This window comes from Toxotes jaculatrix, chromosome 4, assembly GCF_017976425.1.
Source record: "Toxotes jaculatrix isolate fToxJac2 chromosome 4, fToxJac2.pri, whole genome shotgun sequence".
NCBI lineage: Eukaryota > Metazoa > Chordata > Actinopteri > Toxotidae > Toxotes > Toxotes jaculatrix.
The window spans coordinates 8,824,559-8,847,260 of NC_054397.1; the positions used below are offsets into that span (position 1 = coordinate 8,824,559).

Sequence of the window (22,702 nt, forward strand, 5' to 3'; positions counted from 1 at the left end):
TTTTCTTCTTTTGCAGTGCAGTGTGATAGCTTGGTTTGACCCCCTACCACTGAAGTGTTGATAATGTAGTATTCATTGAGTAAGTGGTGACGAAGGTCATCATCTGGGCATACAGTACGCCGCTCTGTGTCGCTGCACCACCTGCCCTCTCCCACTCAGCCATCGCCTCCACCCACCCTCATTCAATTGTCATTGATCTGCACTTAGCTTTTCAAGGACTTCACACTGAATGTATGCCATGTACTCACACATCTGTGAATGCACACAGTTTTGAACAAGAATACATGCATCTTTTGATCACTCTCATCATCTGTAACACTGTATGCCTTTACAAAAAAAAAAAGCTTTGGATTGAATTCTGCTGTAGAAATAATGAGAACTGTTGTTCGTAGCATGCTGGAAGCAGCCAAATGATGATTTGTATGTGTGTCTGTTGGTTTGGTGAGGTGAGGAATGAGGGACTCTGTGTATGTAATTACATTTCTCCTTGTGATTGACACTTGGTGCTCGCCCTTACCCAGTTTCTATGTTATGTCTGGCCTTAAATCCAATTTTTCAACAACTGTCATGCACATTAAAGGATAGGTTCACATTTTTTCCAAGTCTATCTCAAAACTGCACTCACATGCCCATGTGAACATTGAAAAAGTTAGAATTTATTCTCTTCATACTGGCCATGAAGAGATCCCTTCCAAGAGCAGCGTTGGTGATGCAGGACAAAATCCACAGTCCTTGTTTTGTGCACAAATGCATTACTAAGCTAAGCTAATAAGAGACTTCAGCAGTCTGAGTTCAGCAAGTTAAATATCTTTCAAAGTCTTTTAAGTACAAAATTCCTGCATGCTTTACTGTCCCCCTGCTGTGGCTCAGCAAGAAAGGAGTGTCCATGGAAGCACAAAGAGAAAATTTCATAATAAAAAAGATACTGACTTGATTCATTTTACTCACTCAACAGACGAACTGTGCAATGCATTTGCCTGTGAGCGTGTATGTGTTAACATCTTGAGTGCAGTAGCACCTGTGGCAGACAACTGGAAAACAGCCCTTTTAATGTAATACTGTTAACCTGGGTAATAGGACAGTAAAGAGTCACTGTTGAGTAGCTACAACAGAACATCTGTTACTGTATAATAAACTAAAACAAAAAAATAAGATCAGTGTGGATAGTTATTGATGCAAAATTGGCAACTGAAATGTTATATTAGAGTATATCTCAGTGGTGAACAAGATATCAGTAGGCTGAAAGTATGCTGATAGAGGGGCAACCAATGCAGCTCATTATTTTTTAAATAGACCCACCTTTTCAGTCTCATTACTGCCGCTAGTCTCTCTGCCAGCCCATACCACCATGAACACTATGACCTGTTGTAACGTTGTGTAGCCATGCTCCTCGGCATGAAATAAAGCTAATTTATAATCTTCTCACATTGTTTCTATAGGTTTCCATAGGCCTGTGGTAAAAACAACTGGAAGTACAAGTGAGAACAGTTTCTTGACCTCTTCTCGTCTAAACCACAGCCCCAAATCTAGACAGGCGTGTTCTACAATGTTGAATTTTATTCTTTTCTATTCTAACACTGTCTTGTTAGTCCTTTCTCCCATGGCAGGTAACAGTGTGGTTGACTAAACAGGATACCTTTAACATGTTTCTTTATTTTTCAAACATAAATATTTTGAGATTTAAAACAGACTGTTTTTAAGTACCTCAGTAAGTGAGGTGGTAATGATGCATGCTGCTGCATTGCATCATTACAGCTATTCACAGATTGACATGCACTAGCTGCTTCACAGAGCTGTAACATGCATTGCAAACCATTATCACATGGAAACATACAATATGTTTCTCTGAGTTTACAGCACAATATTCAAACATTTATTTTTCTCAGAAATTACTGTCTAGAAACATTATATTGGCAAAGATTGTCACTCTACCCCATAGTAGCTTGCATGTTAGTATGGGACAAGGGGTTTTCCCATTGAGTTTTCTTAGTTCTTTTGCTACAACATCATATCTCTCCCGTCATTCTTGAAATTCTCTGAAATATATAGACAATGCACACAACTGCCTGCTCTTGAATCCCAGTCTGCATTGATGTCACTGGTTAAAGAAACAGCATCCTTTCTGCATATTTTTTTTCCACCTTGCTTCTTCTGTGAAAACAGCTTATATCAGACTGCTTCTGGCAGCGGTTAAGCGCTAACATAAAAGTAAATGTAGAGTGATCACAGTTCTCATCATGCAGGGGTACAGTAGCATGTGTGTGATGGAACTGGAACAAATAGGATGCATTAAAACTCACAAATCTTGTGCAAGTATGCATTTTGCCCTGGCATCGCTCCTATTCTGCGTATTACAGATGTATTGCAGCAGACAAACAGTTTGTTTTTTTTTCATTGCATAAATTTGCATGTTGTAGAGATTGATCACACAGGTTTATTCTGGATAAATCAGGTTGTTTTGATTGAAATTTTGATGCCTGTTCAACCTTTCAAGCATAAAAAGTTCTGAGCATGCCACTTCCACAAAAAAATAGTTAGCATTAGTACCAACCAGATTTTTACAAAACTTAAATACAAGATAAACAGGGTGTTTTGCATTCATTTGGATTCAGAGTGAATATATATATTTTCGTGCAAGCCTCTTTCATCATGAGAAAACCAGGGCAGTTTTTTTCTTTGGGAATATGCTTCAAGTGGTCCAGACAAGCCAGAGAGTATGTGCTCAGTATAGGGTCCCCTGGTGATTCTGGACAGTTCTGTGAAGAATGCCTGCAGTGTAGTCTTATTGATAGAGTCAGTCCTCCAGTTTCAAAATGTGCAATTACTGCTGAGTCACATGATAATGTCATTCATCCCCAATGAAAGTCTGGACCAGCAGCATTACTTCGAAAGCTGGCATTCCCCATTATTACAATCCCGTGTCCTAACATCTGTCCTCAGTGAAAACTAGCCAGCGCTATATTTAGCCCACCCATCCAGCTTTATATGGGTCAAGAATCCCATCTACACTTTCACTGCTTCACTTCAAGGCTATAGCTTTCTCGATGCCAGTGTAGGATCTTGGCCATTAGTTTTCTTTGACCACTCACGATCCACATGTACAGCTTTTAGGTGTCCTGGAGGACTCCAAGACCAAATCTTCTGTGGGCAAAACACAGAGCAAAAACCAAAATAGTTTTTCCAGGTCCTGCTGTGAATTTTTAGTTTCCTACAGTTGAAGCGAGCCCATGTGAGAGGAAAAGCCAGTGGTGTTTTGTTCCTTTTCTGTGGGTGTCAGGTGTTTTCCTCTGTGAGGTTTCCCACAGAGAAATGCGCCTGACAGCCACAGAAGTATTGTTGCTTTGAAGTTTTTTGATGAACTTTCCCCACCCACAAGCATTTACATTCACACCTTTGAAAATTCTGAATTCTCTGTATGAATTGTCCTTCACTTGACGTCACTCAGTTTCCATCTTTGAGCCTCAACAAAGCATCAAAAAGAGAGCATTTGATTGTCCACTTTTAGTCCTCTTGTTGTCTGTCTTTCTCTATTTGACTGTCGACTTCCTAAGATTTTTCACATCATCATCATTATTATGTACAAATCCATACGACCCTTCCCACGTCCATTCTGCTCAGAGCTGCTCAGAGAATTTTTTCAGTTTTAAGACAAATTGTGACAACATTTTTTTTTAGCCCTGGTGGATATGTTTCCCATTTAACTGAATACATCCATCCTTACTTTAAAGCCTGTCAGAAATCTTCAGATCACAAACTGCAGTGTGACAGACTGTTAAATTCATTGTTCATAAGTTACTGAGTGTCACTGCACTTAATTTGTCTGTCGTCATGCTTTGAACAGCCATTGCAGTCAGTGTTTATTGGACAAATTAGCTTTTCTAGCATGTTTATTTTTATCCCTGGAATAAAAATGGTTACACATAGCTTCACAACTAAACAAGCAAAGTACAGCAGCTTCTGCAGTGAATAATATACTAATTCATTGACCCTTGGTGTGAAGTTTGGGATTTTTTGCCATCATTAGTGGACAATAAACTGTACATTTTCCATAACTATGTCTATAAAGAGAGAATTCATTTATTCCAGTTATTATTCAGTGGAACTGGAAGTAAATGTAGGATTTGACACTTAGCTGGGGACTTTTATTTCCTACAGATAACTTACAGTATAGACTGTAAATTGCTGTGTAAGTACTGTGTATACATACTTAACATATGTGGTGCATGCATCAAAAGCCTCTTAGACCGGCAGGGTACAGTTCAGTTATTTGAAATAAATTGCGTTGTATGTTCCTATGTGGGAAAATGTGTTTGGAAATTGCAAGAGAGGCTATCAAAAACTGTTAAGGCACTTCCCTGATAACTAATTATTTTTTGAATTGTGCCAATTCACAGCAGACATTTTAAGCACATTATTTTTGTCACTTTAACAAAGCTGTCTGATTAAGTGTTGTCATAAAAGAGATCCTGGGCCAATTAGATTTATAAAAAAAAAAAAAAAAAAAGATGGGCTCGCAGGCAAAGAACAATCTGCAGATTTGTTTCCATGCCAGCTCTAACAGACGGAAAGAGAGGAATGGAAAAGGATGGGATCTGGGAGGGGAGGGGAGTGGAAGGGAGGCAGGCTTCTTTTTCATCCACAGCTCTCATCAAAACCTTCAAAGTTAATTTGAGGTCAGTTTGTGTGCATTCTAAATGACTGTAGTTACCTAAAAAAAAAAAAATAAAGGTGTGTCACTGCAGACCAGACATCCTGTCAGGATGTTAACGTCTCTGCCCTTTTCTTTGCTTGATTTTTGCAGAATTTGTACAGTAAACCATCAGTGTGATGACAGAGCTAAATCAAATCATCTCTGCTCCCTGGAATAAGCTGCAGAAGAGTTCTTTTCCCCACAGATAATAATATATAAAGATTGAATTTGAGCAGGTGCTGAGTTTACCTTTGGATACAAATACAATCACATATCTGTTGACCTAAATATCTCTCAAAGTCATAAATCAATTATTTTAAAGCAATTCTAAAAAAAAAAAAAAAATCTCCCTGGTCGGTTTAAATGGAGGGTTTCATTAGTGGATTGAGGCATAGCAATCTGAAGAGTAGAGGGCCACTGTAACCCCTAAGGTTTGCCTCGGGAGGGCTATCACTGAATGTGATGCATGTTAATCTCCATTTCCTCGATTATTTGTGGGACACTGTCAGTACATACTGCTTTTTCAAAGTCAGGGTGACTTTCTTTTACCTCGCTTCACTCTGCTGTTGCACAGAAAAACAGAGGGAGAGAGAGGTGATGAGGAATGGGGGGAAACAGGAAGATGAGCATAGGAGTAAACATTGAGACAGGTGTCTGGCAAGGGACAATGATTAGATTTATCAACCAACCAATGTTATTTTCTCTGCTTGGGGACTGCTGTGAGACATTAAGCGCTAACTGAAGCTCCCAGTGTCCCACCACAGAGATGCTTTTCCCTCCGTTTCCCTCCTTGCGCTCCCATTCCTGCTCTCATGTATTCCCTCACATTCCTCCCTACCACTGTGCAGCATGTCTTCTTCCCTTTCCTCTTTTCTCTTGGGTGCGATTAGATTTTCTTTCTTGTATCCGACCAAGATGGATTGGCCTTGAAAACATCCTTTCTGCTTCCATCACCATCCTTGTGTTTTCTCCTCCTCAGGCAGGGGTGTGTCATCCTTTCCCCCAGTCTCCCTAGACAATTGGCTGGCACACAACATCCAATATTTTCTCCAGCTGGAGTGGAACTGAGCACATTAGGGATGGGTCTGTTAAGGTGTTCAGACTTGCTTGTGCGATGCCCGGGGACCATTTTTCTTCATTTGAGAGCGTCTGTCTTGCTGCCAATACTATAGATTTTCTATCAGCTCCTTAATCATGGCTCCATGATTGGGAAAGTGATTGGTTGGGCTCCATGATATGAAAACTCTAGTATCAATTTCGTGTCTGTCAGGGCACATATCCTGGGTTATTAGATGACCATTGGAACAGTTATATGAAATGTTCCTTCCTTCACTCCCATCAACTTCCCTCTGGAGCAGTCTCAGCTTTAATCTGCATGCAGACTCCTCTGCAAAACCTGTCAGGAAAAGAAATCACCACAGTGCAAGCGTCTATGTCCTGATTTCACTTTTTTAGTCGAACAGCTTTATAATTTCACAACCTGTTCAAGGCTGGGAATAAGCTTATTAGGCTTGGGTAGTTGGGCGGGGGAGGGGGGGGAACACGGAGATGAGTATTTCTGAGGCTCATAGAGGGATAGTAGCCAGAGGAAAAGATCATTTCACTGAGCAGACTTTTTTATTCAACAGATTAAATCAAGAGGTTAATGCTAAATGTTTCTTTTTTTTTCTCTCCCTGTCTCCCTTTAGGTCATCTGATGGTGTGTGCACAGCAGGAACAGTGGTGGTGAGTCGTCTGAAGATGGGAGAGATGGAGGAGGTTGATGTAGACCACATCACCAGCGACGTACCATCACAGAAGGTAAAAAGAAAAAAAAAAAGCAGAGTGACTAGACGAAGCAAGAGGCTCCTTGCTCCAGATGCCTCGTGCTAATGCTAGGATTAGACTGGCACTACTCAAGTCCTCCAATGAGATTAAATAAACTTCAGTAAACCCTAATGGGGATTTACAGGATGTGTGCGCGTGTAATGTCTGTGTCTGTGAGTACATTTGTGTTGTCTCTTTGTCAGATATAAGAAAGATTAAAGACAGGGCTGGCCAAATTACCATTCTGACACGCTTAATTCTGTTTATGTTGGATTTTGGTTGCCGGCCCTAAACCTTTTTTTTTTTTTGACCAAGATATTTCCTGGATGTGGCTTCCTCGCCACTGCTGCCATCCCCCTTCTCCACTCTAATCTCGTACAATACATACCGCTTAACTAGGCTCTGAAGTGACTCATATAATCAGGGGAGAGAAAGAGGAAGAAAGAGTATTCTCCCTCAGAGTTTGACAGTAAACCGAAGATTGTGTCATCCAAATGGGTTGCCACCACACCAGGAATGAAGTTGTATGTACTCTGATTTCACTTAATGTTCTGCACATTCCTAATGGAGACAGATTTGTTGAGCATTTTTCAAGCAAATGTGTGCTGCAGTAGTCCAGTCTTTTTAAAAGTAAAGAAGGAAGAGCTTTAATGATGTTTTTGTTTTGTAAAAGGAACATTCAGATTTTCTTTCACCGGAGCACAGCTCTGCAAGGTAGCATGGAGACTTGCAGTCCTTGCCTACTGTTGATTTGTTGTTGTTGTGTGTATGTGTGTGTAGTTGCGTGTATTTTGTGTGTGTGTGTGTGTCTGAATCACTGTCTTATATAATTGACCAAGGGCTCCTACATGGCTGACTGGCTTTCGGTTCTGCCCACCCCTGTTGCTGGTGCAGGGAGGTTCCCTGCTAGGCTCCAGAGTGTCACTGACAATCTGCCCATGTCGCCTTGATGAATGTGTTGCCCTGCGTGTGTGCGTCTGTGTGCGTGTGTGAGGGCTTTGTCACAGCATATTTCCCCTTGTGTGTTGTTTCTGTTGAAGAAGATGAGGGGAGGAAAGAGGGAAGGAATATGGCAAATATTAGGGAGGGCTCACTTGAGACTCAAGACTCACTTGTGGGGAAGTTCTTGTTGAGTTTACCTTAGCCGTGTGCGTGTCTGGCAACCTGAATGTCCTGTACGTGTGTGCATTTGTGTGTCTGTGGGGGTGGGGGCGGGGTGGGTTGGAGGCACTTGTTTCATCTTTCCCTGTCTTTGCTTGGGTGGCTGCTGCTCATGAATATCCCACTGACCCTGCAAAAACAGTCAGCTGAAACTAGAAAGAGACTCCAGTCACCTTTGATCTGATCTCTTTACATATTTTAGTCATCAAAGAGCCATCGAACACACGCTGTCTCCTGCCTACAATTAAAATGGGACTCCTTTCACAGCTGTGGCCCTTGGCTCATTGTTAATACTTTTCATTATCAGAGGCCTTACTTGTATGCTTGCTGAAATTTCCAGATGCTAGTTGTTTCTGTCTGTTCTGTTCAACGGGCACATTTTATTGGGGAGTTTGTGTGTGAGCATGGCTCTTGGTTGGGAGTCTGTTTTATTCAGGATCAGGTCTCTGAGCTAGGAGAGTTGATAGATTGTTCCTAGCAGTCATTAAAGTCCTTTTCTGGAGACAGGTTTGGCTGTCTAGCTGTGTTAAATGGTTCATCAGACAGGGCAGAGCTGACATACAGTGAGCAAGAAAGATTGCTAGTTGTCAGTATTGTTTTGATGAGGAGTCCCAGACTTAATACATCAAGAGTCAATGAAGGCTTTCAGTATCAAAGGCCTAGCAGAGGCAGCAGTTTAACTTGGACATATTTGGGATTTATGAGGAGTAGAATGCATAGCCAGAAAGGTATAGTTTTACACTATTTGTCAAAGTAATTTTATTTTTGATTTACTTTAATCTGTAATTTGTTTTGGTTAGCCGTTGGTTAGCCCTCATCCTTAAAGCCTTTTCTCTTTTAACATTAAAAGTGAAAACATTCTGTCTGAAAATACGAACAGGGATGTAAGCTAAGCAGCCAAACATGGTTATGTCAGAACAAAATAACAGTCTGATCTTAATTTTTCCTTCTCTTACTTGACCATCTTTACGCTGCAATACAAGAATAATGCTGTTTCATTATTACTGTGTCTTCTACATGGATAATCAGCTTTTGAGGATACAGATGTTTTTACCTCGGACATGCAGGTTTAATATCAGTATTGTGTGTAGCTGTCTAGTGCAAAATTAAGACACCCTTAAAAGATTCTCCTTTTAAAACAAGCCAGCCGGAAACGAACATGAAAAAAGTCAAACTCATGGACCTAACATTAGCTTACTTACCTGGCTACAGCGGATGAAATCTGCTAGTGAAAGTCATTTCAACTGGCAAAATCAGTGGTTGGAAATGACAAGTCTGCTTTTGTCTACTTCTGTCTGAAATCAAGGGCCCAGTAGTAAATCTGCCACTCTGTATTGTAATCTGTAAATGTGCTGGAACAGGCTTAGCTAACAGTCATATGTGTTTCATTAGTCCTTGTGTAAACACCATTTTTTTTAATACCATAAAAAAAAGAAAAAAGGCAAAATGGGATTAGGAAAACTACTGCTGTTGGTTGTTATATTATCTCATTTGCTACTTAACCTGTAGTTATTCTGTGTATGAAGCATAACATGTATGTCAGTGCATAGTCATTTGAAATCAGCTATCAGGGAGGAAACTATAGTATGATAAAGCCTGAAATGGCAGTTTAGGTAACACATTACCAACCCACCACCCAATCAGTGACAGCGCAGCAGGTGTTTCTTCAGCTGTCACCTGCTGTGATATCACTGATTGCAGTGAAGGCAGAAGTGCAACATGCTTGAACATTTGAACTAAAAACAGAGCAGTGCAGCAGCAGATGTTTGCTCTGTGTTGGTTCCCTATGGGTCTAGTCTTTAAATGTAGTATTGGCAATGTGCATACAGCACATACAGGACCCACTGTTTCGATCTGCGTAACAGGTTGTGTTACTGACACTACATTACATTACTGCAGTATTAGAAATCCATATCAAACAAATGGAAACCAAAAGCAAAAATATTCAATCGCATATTAAACCATTCATATCAGCACATCTACATTCAAAAGTAATTTAAATTGCACTAATGTGAACATGTTTGAAATTTCATGTTTCATTTCAGTCTGACAGTTCAGAATCTGAACCACTCAATGTTGTTGTTGTACAGCCAGATTGGATCAACCTAGTTGAATGTAACAGAGTACGTACGGGAGCTGCTGACTAGTTTTGACACTAATATATTGCATCTGACTGACAGTGCTAACTTGGGATTTTTCAAACCCAACTAAACTACAGTGTCTGTCAGATGAAATACGGTCTCAGGCTGCACTGGCATATGGGTTTGGTCATCTCCATTGTAGCTCACATGTAACACTCATCATCAAAGCCTGCCAGCTCCTCAGAGAAATACCTCACCATCACTGCTGTGGTTTCAAAAAGAAAAATTTGATGTCAAGTAATATTTCCTCTCCGTGTCTCTCTGTCTACTCTTTTCTTTTCCAGTGTCCCATGGTTTGGGAGTCTGCATCCCATGCCTGCGTCGACAGAGAAAACAACCCCCTCACAGGACCAGGTAAGATTCACACCCTGCTGAACAGCTGAAATGTCACCATTAAAACATTTCTTCTCTAAGTCACCTTTCTTCCTATATCTTCATATTTTGTTTCTTTTTAGTTTTTTAATAAACAGTGTTTGTTTTGCAAGAAACAATGGCAAGAACTTACCTTGGAATGGTTTCAGGGGAGCAATTGAAATAATTCATTTAGACTCTATTTTAACAAAGCATTCCATTAGTTAACATCATATTACATCTTCCTTTATCCAGAAGTCATTTAATGTGGATATGCATCTAAATAACACTGAACTGCCCTTGAATAACCTCTCCACTAACGAGGTTTGAGGTTTCTCTGAAGTATCCTGTTTGATTACAGAATTTATTGTTTTACTGATTTGACAGAACGTTTGGGATTTTTAGACAGCTAGAAAGGATAACAAGAGGTATCTTACAATGAGATAAACCTACTTGGTTCTTTGTGGACTAACTGAAGACAAGCAAAAGATGCCATACTTGCTGCGTGAATCTAATTTAGCGGCAGCACAGAAATCTAGCCCTCTCACTGGTAGCAAACGAGAGAGAAAATGAAAGACATGTAGACAGAAAAAGGATAGACTTGAAAAGGTCACGACTCCTGCTGTGTTGAAACTTCACAGCCCTTGTTCAGAGGAGACTTAGGAAACTTGTTTCCGTTTTTCATCCCATGAATTCATTTGTTCCACACATCCATTTTCTCTTTTATCCAGGTTCCCACCACCTCCCTAAGCCCCCCAGCAGCCCCACGCCTGTAGTCGTGGTGTCACTGTCGCTTACTGTTTCAGCTGTGATTAGCTTGTGAACTGCAGCCATGTTTGCAGGTGCACATCTGCAGCCCGTCAAAACAATACCCCTCCCGGCAGACCCCACCAGATTGAGTAATGCAATTTAGTCTTCCACTTTTATTACCTTTCAAAATGAGCATACAGAGAGCGGGGAGATAGGGGAGCCCACGCACAGCACGTCTCAGGAAGTCATTTTCTTAAGAGGTGTCAGGAAGGGAAAAGGAAGCATCTTATTGGTGGTCAGATTAGTGTGGTGGCAGGGGGGTTCAGGGGTTAATCCTCTTCTCTGACGGAGGTGGAAGTCGGCAACTGTCGCTCTTCCGATTAAGGTTGTGCCTTCACCCCATTCTCTCCATGTGTCCCTCACTCCCCATTTATTTTTGTCATCCATTTCACTTCACTCAGATCCCCACGCCAACTATGTCTGAATATCCCATTTCCTTTAGATGCAATCCGAATCTTTTCTGGGGTCATTTTAGGGCTGCCCTAAACCGTAATCATCATTAATTTTAACATCAACTTTAGCATTGTCTAAAAAGAAAACAAAAACAAAGAATAAGCATCACCACAGCTTATTTGGCTCACAGGTGTTGTCCTTCAGAGGATCTCTGTTTTCTGTATTTATATGGGTGTTTATCCACAGGAATTTATGATGAAAGAAATTTGCAAAACAAAGCAAGTTTAAATTGGCCGTTTCAATAAAAGAGAGGGAGGGGGAAAAGAGAGGGGACTTTTTTTTTGAAAAAACGATATAATGTTACTCATAGACACAACAATGCTTCCAACAAAGGACAAGTCTTTTTCTTCAGTACTGTCTTTTTTTACTCCCCAAATATGAAAATGAATTATGAGATCATACAGTCACTGAATCTTATGTGCCAGACGCAATTATCCCTCACACACACACACACACACACACACACGGTCTCAGTCAGCAGTGGCACAGCATCTCCATGTATCCTCTGGCACTGTGCGCACACAGGCAGGTTGTTAACCATGGAGGAGCCATAAGGGAAAAGAAGGAGGAGGAGGTCTGATATTAGGGCATTTTTTCACAAAAAGTCTGAAAACCAACTAAGTTGTGAGCCACTTGGTACTTTCTTTCGAGCTTACTTTTAAAAGTGTTGTTTCCTAGTTTTCTAACTAACGTTGCCTGCCAATAAAAGCTTGCTAAGATAGCAGCTGTCCAAAGACAGTCAAATGAAGGGCATGGGACATATGAATTTTAATTTCATCAACTGGAACTTATTTACATATTATAAATTCATACGACTGTTAAATAATAGAGGTTTTCAACTTTTCAACATGAGGCATTTTTTTGCAGTCTGAAATTAGCACAAACACCACTGATGAAATTGTAGTTATTTGTCAGGTAATTCATAATTCCTTCCTTTAGGATATGACAGGGGGCAGGGAGAGTGCAGCTGAAGTGAGTGAAGCAGTTCTTTCTCCTTTGATTTGTCCATGGGTTCCATTAAACTGCTACTCAGGGATATAATGATCTCATGAATAATGGCAGTTTAAATCGTGCTAAAATGTGAACATAATGCAGGAAGCACCAGTCATTGAGTCAGAGAGAGGGAGAGAGAGCGGTGCAATGGCAGGCAAACAGTTAAGAGCTCATACACTATAGTCGGGATTCCCATGGTCATGGAAACAGCTTGACATTTTAAAAAGTGTTTTCCAGGCTTGGGGATGGTATGAATGGAAAAGGGCATACATGTCCATAGCGGATCAAATCAGAATAAAAAAGGATTCAACTGCGGTTGCTTTTTTTTTTTTTTTCTTAAATACAAAATGAATCCTGTTTCACCTGGTTCCTGAATTATGTGTTTTCCTTTACACAAATAAAGACATTTCCACCATAAGGTCATGCCAAAACATTTGCTTCGTTCTCACATGGTGCAGTAATGTTGCTGGATGTTTTTTTTAATAGTTATTCGACAGTGGTGAAGATCAGTGGCACTGAGCTGTAAGCTGCATCAGGATTTGGATACACATACATTCCTTGTTAGTAGACTCAGTTCATTATTAGATCTGGTCTTTTCCTCAGATTTGTAGAGGATGAAAATAAACAATACTACCAAGAAGCCATGCAGTAGTATTAGCTGATGTTAGAGAAATGATTTGCACATTACAAATCAGTGTCGTGGATGTTGTTTTGGCAAGTTTTTTGACCAATTAGTTGTTTTTGTTTCAAATTCACTTTGAAAAAAACTTTTATTGAAACAAGGGTTAAAACCAGCCAGCTAGGACACTTCCTGATATTGCTTCCTAAATTAATATCCTCTTGCTACATAATAACGTCCACTGTAGTGCACTTTCTTGAACCCATCTGCTTTGAAGGGCATTACTGAACTTTAACACTCGAGGACAAATGACGTAGCACCACCAGGATTAATGACTTGGACGGTTAGACAGATGACTTTGAAAAAAGGACAATCTGGGGCCAGACCAGGGTACAGAACATTATGACGGAGTTGGTAACAGGAGCATTCTCTGTACTGTCAGTAGGACCAAAAGTGTGGCTCCCACTTTTGAATTCAAGGAAAAGCATTTTACTGGTGCCACGCATGTTTGACTGCCTAGAACGAGATTGTCAATGTTTCACCTGGGGTGCTTCAGCTCCGACTTATTGAGTGACTTCCTTTCTGACTGCAGCTCTGGAAACGAAAAGGAGTAATAAACACTGTTCAAGGCACAGCTTTCTTGCCCTCTGCTGCCAGCATGCAGATAAGAGCATTAGAGCTGTTTTTCGTTTCCAGCCTTCGATTGCTGCTATTAGCCACTCTTTGCAAAAATGAAGAAGATGGGGCTGAATTTGAAACGGTTCTAAAGGAACAGTTGGGTGGTGGGGTTAGCAAGCAAAGTTTCAGAAATACGCAACTGTCTGCACCCCGCTGTATAATAAACAAGCAATTAAAATGGAAATTGAGGAAATAATAGGGCAGAGATGAACAGGACAAGGTTTCTGTATTTCAGTCTGTATTCTAGTCTGCTGTGTTGCCACTGAAGTTGAAAGAGAGAGAGGGCCTTGAAGATGAGAAACACCTTATCTATGGCAGACACAGTTATTGATTATAGAATTTAATTTGTGCTTCATACCTCATGTGACTTTTGAAGAGTTTCTGTCTGTGGCGTCCTTGAGGTTGCCAGCTGTCAAAGCTGTTTTAGATCCTGTGCTTCTCTTTTGTGAAACTGGGGAAGTTAGAGAACCTGATGCTTTTTCTGCTGTGCCAGATCTTTTACTATACCTTTCTTCCCTCCCTTTGTCTCCTTTCCTGCAGTATTCAAGAATCCGGTATGCAAGGTGTACAGATTTCAAACCGTGGACAGCAAGTGGATGCTTGTTCGGGAACAAATGGAGGAGTGTACGTTGTCCTTTAGCATCCCCAAACAGCTGCTCTCACTGTACATTCAGGAGGACATGAACAGGTAAGCCTCTGTGAAATTGTTCTGTTGATCCTAAGATGTCACTGGCACATTTCTCATTGCATCAGATAGCTTATTTCCTTTCTGTGCAGGCATCATTATCAGCCAATAGGGAACAGTCAAAAGTTCAAAGTAAAACTCCAATCAGGTGCTACCTCATTATGTGTACAGTATGCATATGTAATTTCTAGACACCGATGTAAAGGATTATTTAAAAATTCCACCTATATTTGGAGAGGAGTTAATTATTCAGATCTGCTTAACACTTCAAAAGAGGCTTCTATGCCTGTGCATCCAGAAAACGACAAACATTGTCTCTTTCAAACACACACACATGCCCACCATCTCCCAGTCTGCTCATGAATCGTTGAACATCCTGCCACCGGTGCTGAAATCGTGCTCGCAGGTAATAACAGCAAGTGTGGGCTAATACTATGGGTCTTTAAATTCTGGTGGCGGCACATACTCCTTCAGCAGCTATTTTGTCAGAAATGCAACACAAGAACAGCTGTTTTTTTCCTGCTCACTGTGCATCCAAACAAAGTCACTTTGTTTTAATAAAGTCAGTAATTGGCTTTTTTCCATCATGCCATGAGCAGTAGTGCAAGTAGTTTTCCACACAACGGTAGGTCAGAGTAAAACTAGTTACCTTACTGGGGAGATGGAGGTGCGCAGTCTGTCGCCTGCAACTCTTCATTTAACAGCTCAATATGGCATCTTCTAGTTTCATTACACCCTCCGACATTTAAAACTGATCCACTGTCAAGAAAATGCCAAAAATGATTATTTTCCTGTTTGGGGTTGTAACTAATTAAAATTCAGTTTTGAATAAATGTGGAACATTAAGCAGAACGTTACTGCCATTAATGTCCAGTTCAGTGAATACTGTGTGAGAATGAGAACAGGTTAGAGCAAGGACAGAGGGTGGTAGTGTTTCACCAGTCTCTCAGTGTGCGCCTGTAAGTAGATCAAAGAGTCCCTTCCCTCAGGCTCGACTAATGTTTGTCAGGACAGATCATTTCTCAACTGGCCTGTTGTCCCTGGCAACCCCTTCTCATACATAACGCTCAAACGCATCCATACATACACACACACGCACGCACACGTGCACACAGCTTCAGATGATTTCTTTATGCTAGCTTTAATGCAAGGAATAGACACAAAAATCAAAGATGCAATCAGAATTTGATGAGCTTGGTAGGGGGTGGAGACTTTGATTTCTAGGATCACACAGAGTTCAAGGACACATTCACATGCAGAAACATACACGCGACTGCAATCGCACCCTCCAACACACACATACACACAGAAACAATCACAGAGCCATTATTGATCGATTGGCTAGACAAGCTTTATCATGAGTTTAACAGTCAAACAGATGTAATGGAATCTGTTCACATGCTCCACCATGGTTCCCTCCATGTCCTCCCTCAGTATGTGTAACCCTTCTTTCTGTTTAAATAGAAGATGATCAGCTCTGCAAACTGATAATTTAAATCACAGCTAAATTTAGAAGACAATTATAGAATATTTATTAAATGTCTTATCTGTATAATGCAGCTCATGAGTGCTCAGCAGGCTCCAAACCATGACTACCTTATACAATGTTTGTTTATTAACAGGCATGTGTACCGTATTTCCAGCTTGGTCGCTTAAGCACCTCTCCTATAATCCTCTTTAAATGTTGTCTTTCTCCACGGTGCCTCTCCATTTAGCTGATTCTGTCAGCCAGCTTCTCACTGGTGCTAGCTCAGTGTTTTTAATGATTCAGTTAGTGCTGCAAAGTTGTGAGTGCAGCGGCGGATGGTGGGTGGCTTAGTTTGCTTTACCACTCTGTGATAATCTTGGATGTTTCTTCCTTCTGTTTGCTTACTTTGATGTCTACAGTCATGTTCTAATCTAACTCTGTGAACACAGAGGTGCCTGATTTTTCTTCATTCCTCCAGTAAGGACGCTGCAGCTCCTTGCGTGTGTGTGTGTGTGTGTGTGTGTGTGTGTGTGCGCGCGTGTGTGTACACGTGTGCATGCGTGCTCAAAGATAATGAATGCATGTGTAGTAAAGTGTCAGTGTGTGGGTGTCGATTAAACCCCATTCATTAAGAGCTGTCTGGTTTCTCATTAATGGAGAAAAAAAAAACATGGCCCCTTCTTTTCCTCTTAATAAACAAGCAAAGTGATCGTGTATCAAGATCATATAGGTGACATTTTAACGTCAGGCTTCACCGTTTCCAATTGTTTTGTACATTCAGGATCATATTAATGACTGTGCTTGCTGGAAGGAGCTGCATGTATTGTGAAAGGTTTGCTTTTCAGTCCTCTCACGCACGTTTTATTGACCCCACAAACAATGCCCTCTGTGATTAAATTGAAGAGGCACTATCACGCACCATGAAATAAAGGTGCCCACATGACAGGTCTTTTCTCTTTGGGAAATGTATTCTGTTATCTCAGTCATCTGTCCAAGTAAATTTTAACACGTTCTGCTTGATGTTTGTATTTCATTTCATTTTCTAATATCTGCAACATGTTTTAGTCAAAATAAATGACTAAACTGCATCAGCTTCAATATGTCTTAATATTAAATCTCAGCAACTATTGTATTGTAGTTTTTTTTTCATTCTTAGCATCTTTCTCTCATTTCTCCCTTCTCCTCTTCCTTCTCTTGTACTGTAGGACAGTGTAGTCTGTCCATCCATTCTCATGTATCCATTTTCAATTTCTGTTTTAGATGCATATTTTATGCCTTTATGCATAAACTTGTTTATTAGAACACTTTCCCTTAAATTCATTTTTTTTTTTGTAATAACAAAAGACCTGACTGACATTGTGACCCTTTTTACTTAATCAGCCTGAACTTCTTATCACACTTTTCCTCGATCACACCTTTGCTCTTTTCAGACAATAGCACTCTGATTAAAGAGGTGATGCTATATCTGTCTCTCTGCCATCCCACAGCCTTATCACCCTCATTAAGCAAGCAGATATGTTTATCTATTATTTTATCCATTCTCTATTATTTACACCAGGATCATCCACCCTGACCTCCACTCCAGACTTCCCGTCACACTATAACAGATCAGAGCGACACGTTGCAGTTTGACACTGTGAAGCACAAATAGCAGTGGCTGAGAGGTATAGTTAGAGGATATAGATTACTGTGAAAGGCTACAATCTGTTAAAGAGCATTGTACCGATCTGTGCCATGCCATGTAACATTTGCTATATAAACCTGAAATTCAGAGAACATTGCCCCTTGATTGGTTAAAATGGCCCATTTATGGTATTAGGGACCACTTCAACTTAAGTGGGTATGCTGGAAACAATATATTTGATTGAAACCATGGAGAAATGTGGAGTGGCCCTACTCAGACATCACCAGCTGAGAAATCTACCTCAGTGCTGTCGTCTTGACACCACAAGGGTCCCAATATATTATCTTGTTCAGCCCCAGACTTCTATTAGCATGCATCTTTTTTTTTTTATCTCAGTAGGTTGTTTTTTTTTTCCTTTAACAAACTAAACCTGGATTTTTATTTCTTTTGTTCTCATTTCAAAAATAGGGGTTTTGATTTACAAAGATACTAATCTCATCCCAGGGAATATTGCACACAACACCTTTTGAATAAACATGTACATTCATCACTAGTCTTTGTTTAAATCCCTTTATAATTAAGAGTGGTGGCACAAATGTTATGCCAAATGTAAAAATAATGCTTCCTTTGAATGATCTAAACTCCCATGCATGCCTGTGCTGCTGCCCATGGTACTGTGAGCTTCCTTTGCTCATGCTAATCTGGAATGTACTTACTTTGTGCGCAAACCTCCTATCTATCTTCCTATGCCATAAGCATAACTTCCTTACAATCACCTGCAGAGCGTGTTGGCAGAGTTGCCCAGCATGTGGCACCTCGATGCCTAGAGGTTGTTTCAAGCTGCAGGTTTGTTCAGAACTAGAAAGAGACAAGAGATGGGGAAAATCTCTCATATGTGATCTGCCATTTGTTCTACAGCCAGCTCTGTTGTTTTTAGACAGGCTAGAAAACAACATTGTCTTATATCATTTGCAAATGTTTACTGTATATATATATATATATATATATATATGTGTGTGTGGTGAGCTGATAGCACAGTACACTGGGGTTTGTATTTAAGGAGTCAATTCACCCAAATTACAAAAAAACTGGTGGCATCCATCTATACAGTTAATTTAACTTTAATTTTGCAAGGTTTTGAAATATCCCTCCATGGGATCCCTGCTGCCACCACGATACAGTTGAGATGAATAAAATGCCTTTATGGTGCTCATAGACACACCGATGCAAGATTTTTAAAGCCAGTGCTGACGTTATTTAGGAGTTTATAAAACAGATAATAATATATTGACCTGATAGTATGTGTGTGTGTGTTTGTGTCTCTTCTTGGAAAACCATGACCTGGATTACTGAGAATTTTCACAGACACTAAGCATTTTGGGATGGACACCCTTAGTACAGCAGAGGAGTATGAAAGGGCAGTCAGGAAAATTGCAGACTACAGAAACCACCTATGGTTCAACCTGAGATCCCAACAACAGATTCACGCCAAACGGCTTAAGTATAGGTTCCAATTCACCACTGAAGGTTTGAATGAAATGGCTCATTGGTTATTCCAGAAACTGACATCACGTCTGCCCAGTGCAGTGTGGAGAGGGTCACTGATTTCATTGAGAGGGCACAACCATGAGGAGTGATAGATAAGTTTGTGGCCTAATGTAAAAGGAGATAAGTTATACACTTCTTGTTAAAGGCACGTACAGTTCAGCTCTTGGAGTGATTATGCAGAAAGTCTGAAGTTAATAACTTTTGTGAAATTTCTGTTTCTGGTAGCTGAAAATTGCAAGTCAGCGGTATCTGAGAAAATTGACAAAACTGCCCTCCTTTCAGTCATCCACTACCTCAGTCTCAAGTGCCTGTGACCGAAGGAGGTCCTTGGCTTTATTTGACCTGATTTGGTACCCTCAGACTACTACCTCTTCCCCAAGGTGAAGAAGGAGCACAGTGCTCGCCATTTTGACAGTGATGATGGTGTCACCTCTGCTGTGGACCACTTTCTGGAGGTCCAAGACTCTGACTTCTACCTTAGGCCACAAGCTTATCGATCACCCCTTGTATCTCAACACGCCAACAGCAAGGAAATACGGGCACAGAAATTCCAAACCTTACAGCCAGAAAAACCAGAAGAACAGAGGAACTCATCTGGAGGGAAAAGAGAGGTAATTCCACGCAGGATCAGACATTTGCCAGATGAGTGAAGAATCTGACAGACAGGGAACTTACCCAACCAAAGAAAGATGTTCTAGACAAAGGATTAAACTTTACCAACGCACCACAGCATTTACCAATAGTTCACCTCATGACAGCAACAGAGTCAGCCATGAGGAAAAGCAATTTAAACAGAAACTGAGGCAGAACAGCTCAGGTTGAAGGTGTCAACAGTCCTTTCCAATGCAAAGCCATCCCCTTCAAAGCTCGCCATCCATGGAATATGGGGAAGATGCACAATGGTCCTAAACACAGCAGACTGGGAAGCCAGGTCACCACACTACTCAGTGACATTAATGCATATAAAAGATTGAGAACTTAAGATGCCTTTCGGATGAAATCCGAAATTCAAAATTCAAAATCTAAAGTCCAGTTGTCCAGTGATCACATACTCAAATCAACTCTTCTTGGATAACCTGGATGACTGAGAATCTAAACATCTTGCGTTAGGATCACACCAGTGTACTCAGTTGTCATTACTACATCATTACATGAGTACTCACTACTTATGGGTCTGACCACACCCATCCTCGAACTCAGCCTTAATTTTGATTTCAGCTACACACCTGTGAAGTATCATGACTGCACGGTTGTGATGCTGTTGTGGTGACAAAATCTGTCCACAGACACACAGGCAGGCAGACGTATGAACACCGCAGAAATTACACAAAACCACCTTTGTGGTAGCAGTAGGTGTCTCCAGGGCCACATTTTGCCATGATGTGACACACAGAGCGACTCACAAAACAATACAACTTTGGCTTAGGTTAAAAATTGCTATGGAGTTAACTGAAGTTTTTTTTTCTCCTAACTACTTCATAACAAATTCATATTTCCCATGAAAACAGTTTTGGCTACATACCAGTAGAAGTGCATGAGAAATCATATTTTGTTTGTTTTCTTGTTTTGTCTTTTGAAATTTGGGTGAACTGAGGCTTTAAATATTGTGGGTTTCTCTCTCTCTCTCTCTCTCTCTCTCTCTCTCTCTCTCTCTCTCTCGCTCTGGCATCATTTCCATCACCCTCTGCTGTGTATTGAAATACTTCAAAGTAATCTAAAATTAACTTCTTTACCTGGAGGAAGCCAAGAAATAGTCTGGAAAGCTTATCAGGACCTAATACGTTGTTGTAGTTGTTGAACTGCAATAAAGAAATAACTGCTATATTATGCATTCAAGCAATTATGTCTGGTCTTAACAATAAGCAAAACCAATGAGCATTTATACATGCAGCCTTTCATTTAAAGACATACGGTATACAAAATGCATGAGGTGTAATCACTGAAAATTGGTCTCGTTATCATGAAAGTAATGCATATGACTGTGTATTTGTTATCCTGAATACTATATGGAACCTCCTTCAACCTCGAATTTCTACAATATCCCAGCAATTTACTTTTCAATGGATGCTGGAGGGCTGGTTTCTGAATGATATCTGTCCATCTGATGTCGCCTTTCAGATGCAAATGATGAGCCAGTGAATGAGGCTGTATTTCCTAGTAGGAAATAAGCCCCCACTCCACAAACACAGATGCACATGCACACACTCACGCCTGGCCACTCTTATTTCCTAAAGAAGGAGCTCAGATGATTTTGGCCTTCGGCTGCAGCCGCAGCTACTTGAAAGACAGGCGACCGATCACTACAGTGACACCAGTAAAGACCAGATGGGTTTGTTATGTAAGTAATGGTAAAAGAATTGTAGGAGCAGGGGATGAATTTGATAGGGCAGAGTGGATAAGTGGGCACCAGCTACTAGCCCGAGGTTCAGAAATGTGTTTATCTGGCTCTGCACAGGGTGCTTTGGGACGTTAGTGTGTGTGCATGTGTGCCTGATTCAGTTTTGTGCAAACTTGTGTTTTACCAGGATTGTTAATCATTTTTTGTACCCTAAATGGAAAATTTTGATTTGAAAGGAGTTTGGCAAACAGCAGAGACACAGATTTAGCATTACAGTATTGTTCAGTACTGCTTTTTCTCACTTAAATTATATTTATATTATGTCTAATGTCTGTGTCTCTTTATAATTAGCGCAGAAGATGAGAAGGAACACAAAGCAAGCCAAGATTTCGGCAATTTGTTGATTAGCTGTTTCATTTCTGTGAAAACCACTAAAATCCTTTTAAATCTGTGTTTATCTGTAGGGTGCAGGATCTGAGGGAGCTGGGGGAGCTTTCTCCTCACTGGGACAACTTAAGGAAGGAGGTGATGACGCGCTATGGTGGAGTCATCAGCTCCTACCAGGAGACTTTGGCTGAACTGGACAAGATTACTGGTATGACTGTACTCATTTTTAAGTATTCCATTCATACCAGTGTCCACACATGTATTCATGCACACTCATACAATGGTGTTACACAAACATACTTGGTTATGAAATAATTCAAAGATGTTTGGAGAGCCCTTGGTAAGATTCTTTGCTCAGGGATGCCTTACAAGGTTACAACATGAGCTATGTGACGGTCCATGTTTCTTATGTTAATCATTACAGCTATATTTGAAAAAGTGGAAGCAGAGCTATAGACCATAGTTTGCAGATGGTAAATCAATCAACAGTTTTCTTTTCAGAAATACAATTAAAATTAGAAAAGAAAAGAAAAAAAAAATCAGTGTTGGAAGTGGTGAGAGTATGCTTTTACTGTAATGTGTGGTCCCTAAATATAGAGACACTGTGGGAGTAATTAGAAGAGTGAGGTATATAATGTGTGTAATCTGGCCCAGCCTGTTCTGTCATAACCTGATCACAGCTGAAAACACTGCAACGGCCCCAAACCTGTCCGGTTAAGTCTAGAAAGAGAGGACAACTTTGACATGAAGGATGGATTCTGGATGATTTATGTTGATGGAAAGCTTAGTAAGAAGTTGTTCCATTTATCTACTTGCTGTCAAAGAGTTTCCATAGCAACACAGGTTTCATCAGGGCCAATGGAAATGTGTGTGCCCATGTGCTCTTCTGTGTTTTGTTAAAGTGTTTGCAGTGCACATAAAAACTGGTACAAATCTCTGCCATGTGCAAA

At 40.5% G+C, this 22,702-nt stretch overlaps 1 protein-coding gene across 5 annotated transcripts in view; it reads left to right on the forward strand.

The window, feature by feature from the left end:
* The window catches only part of inpp4b (inositol polyphosphate-4-phosphatase type II B), a 103,065-nt gene that overhangs the window by 39,169 nt on the left and 41,194 nt on the right, over positions 1-22,702 (forward strand). For all 5 annotated transcript variants that reach the window (XR_005894007.1, XR_005894006.1, XM_041037259.1 and 2 more), the window contains 4 exons: positions 6,379-6,490; positions 10,083-10,152; positions 14,243-14,390; positions 21,830-21,960. Coding sequence is in view for 3 of the 5 variants with exons in the window: in XM_041037259.1 (XP_040893193.1) it covers positions 6,379-6,490; positions 10,083-10,152; positions 14,243-14,390; positions 21,830-21,960 (461 nt within the window). In the remaining 2 variants the exon portion in view is untranslated. The remainder of the gene's footprint in view (positions 1-6,378; positions 6,491-10,082; positions 10,153-14,242; positions 14,391-21,829; positions 21,961-22,702) is intronic.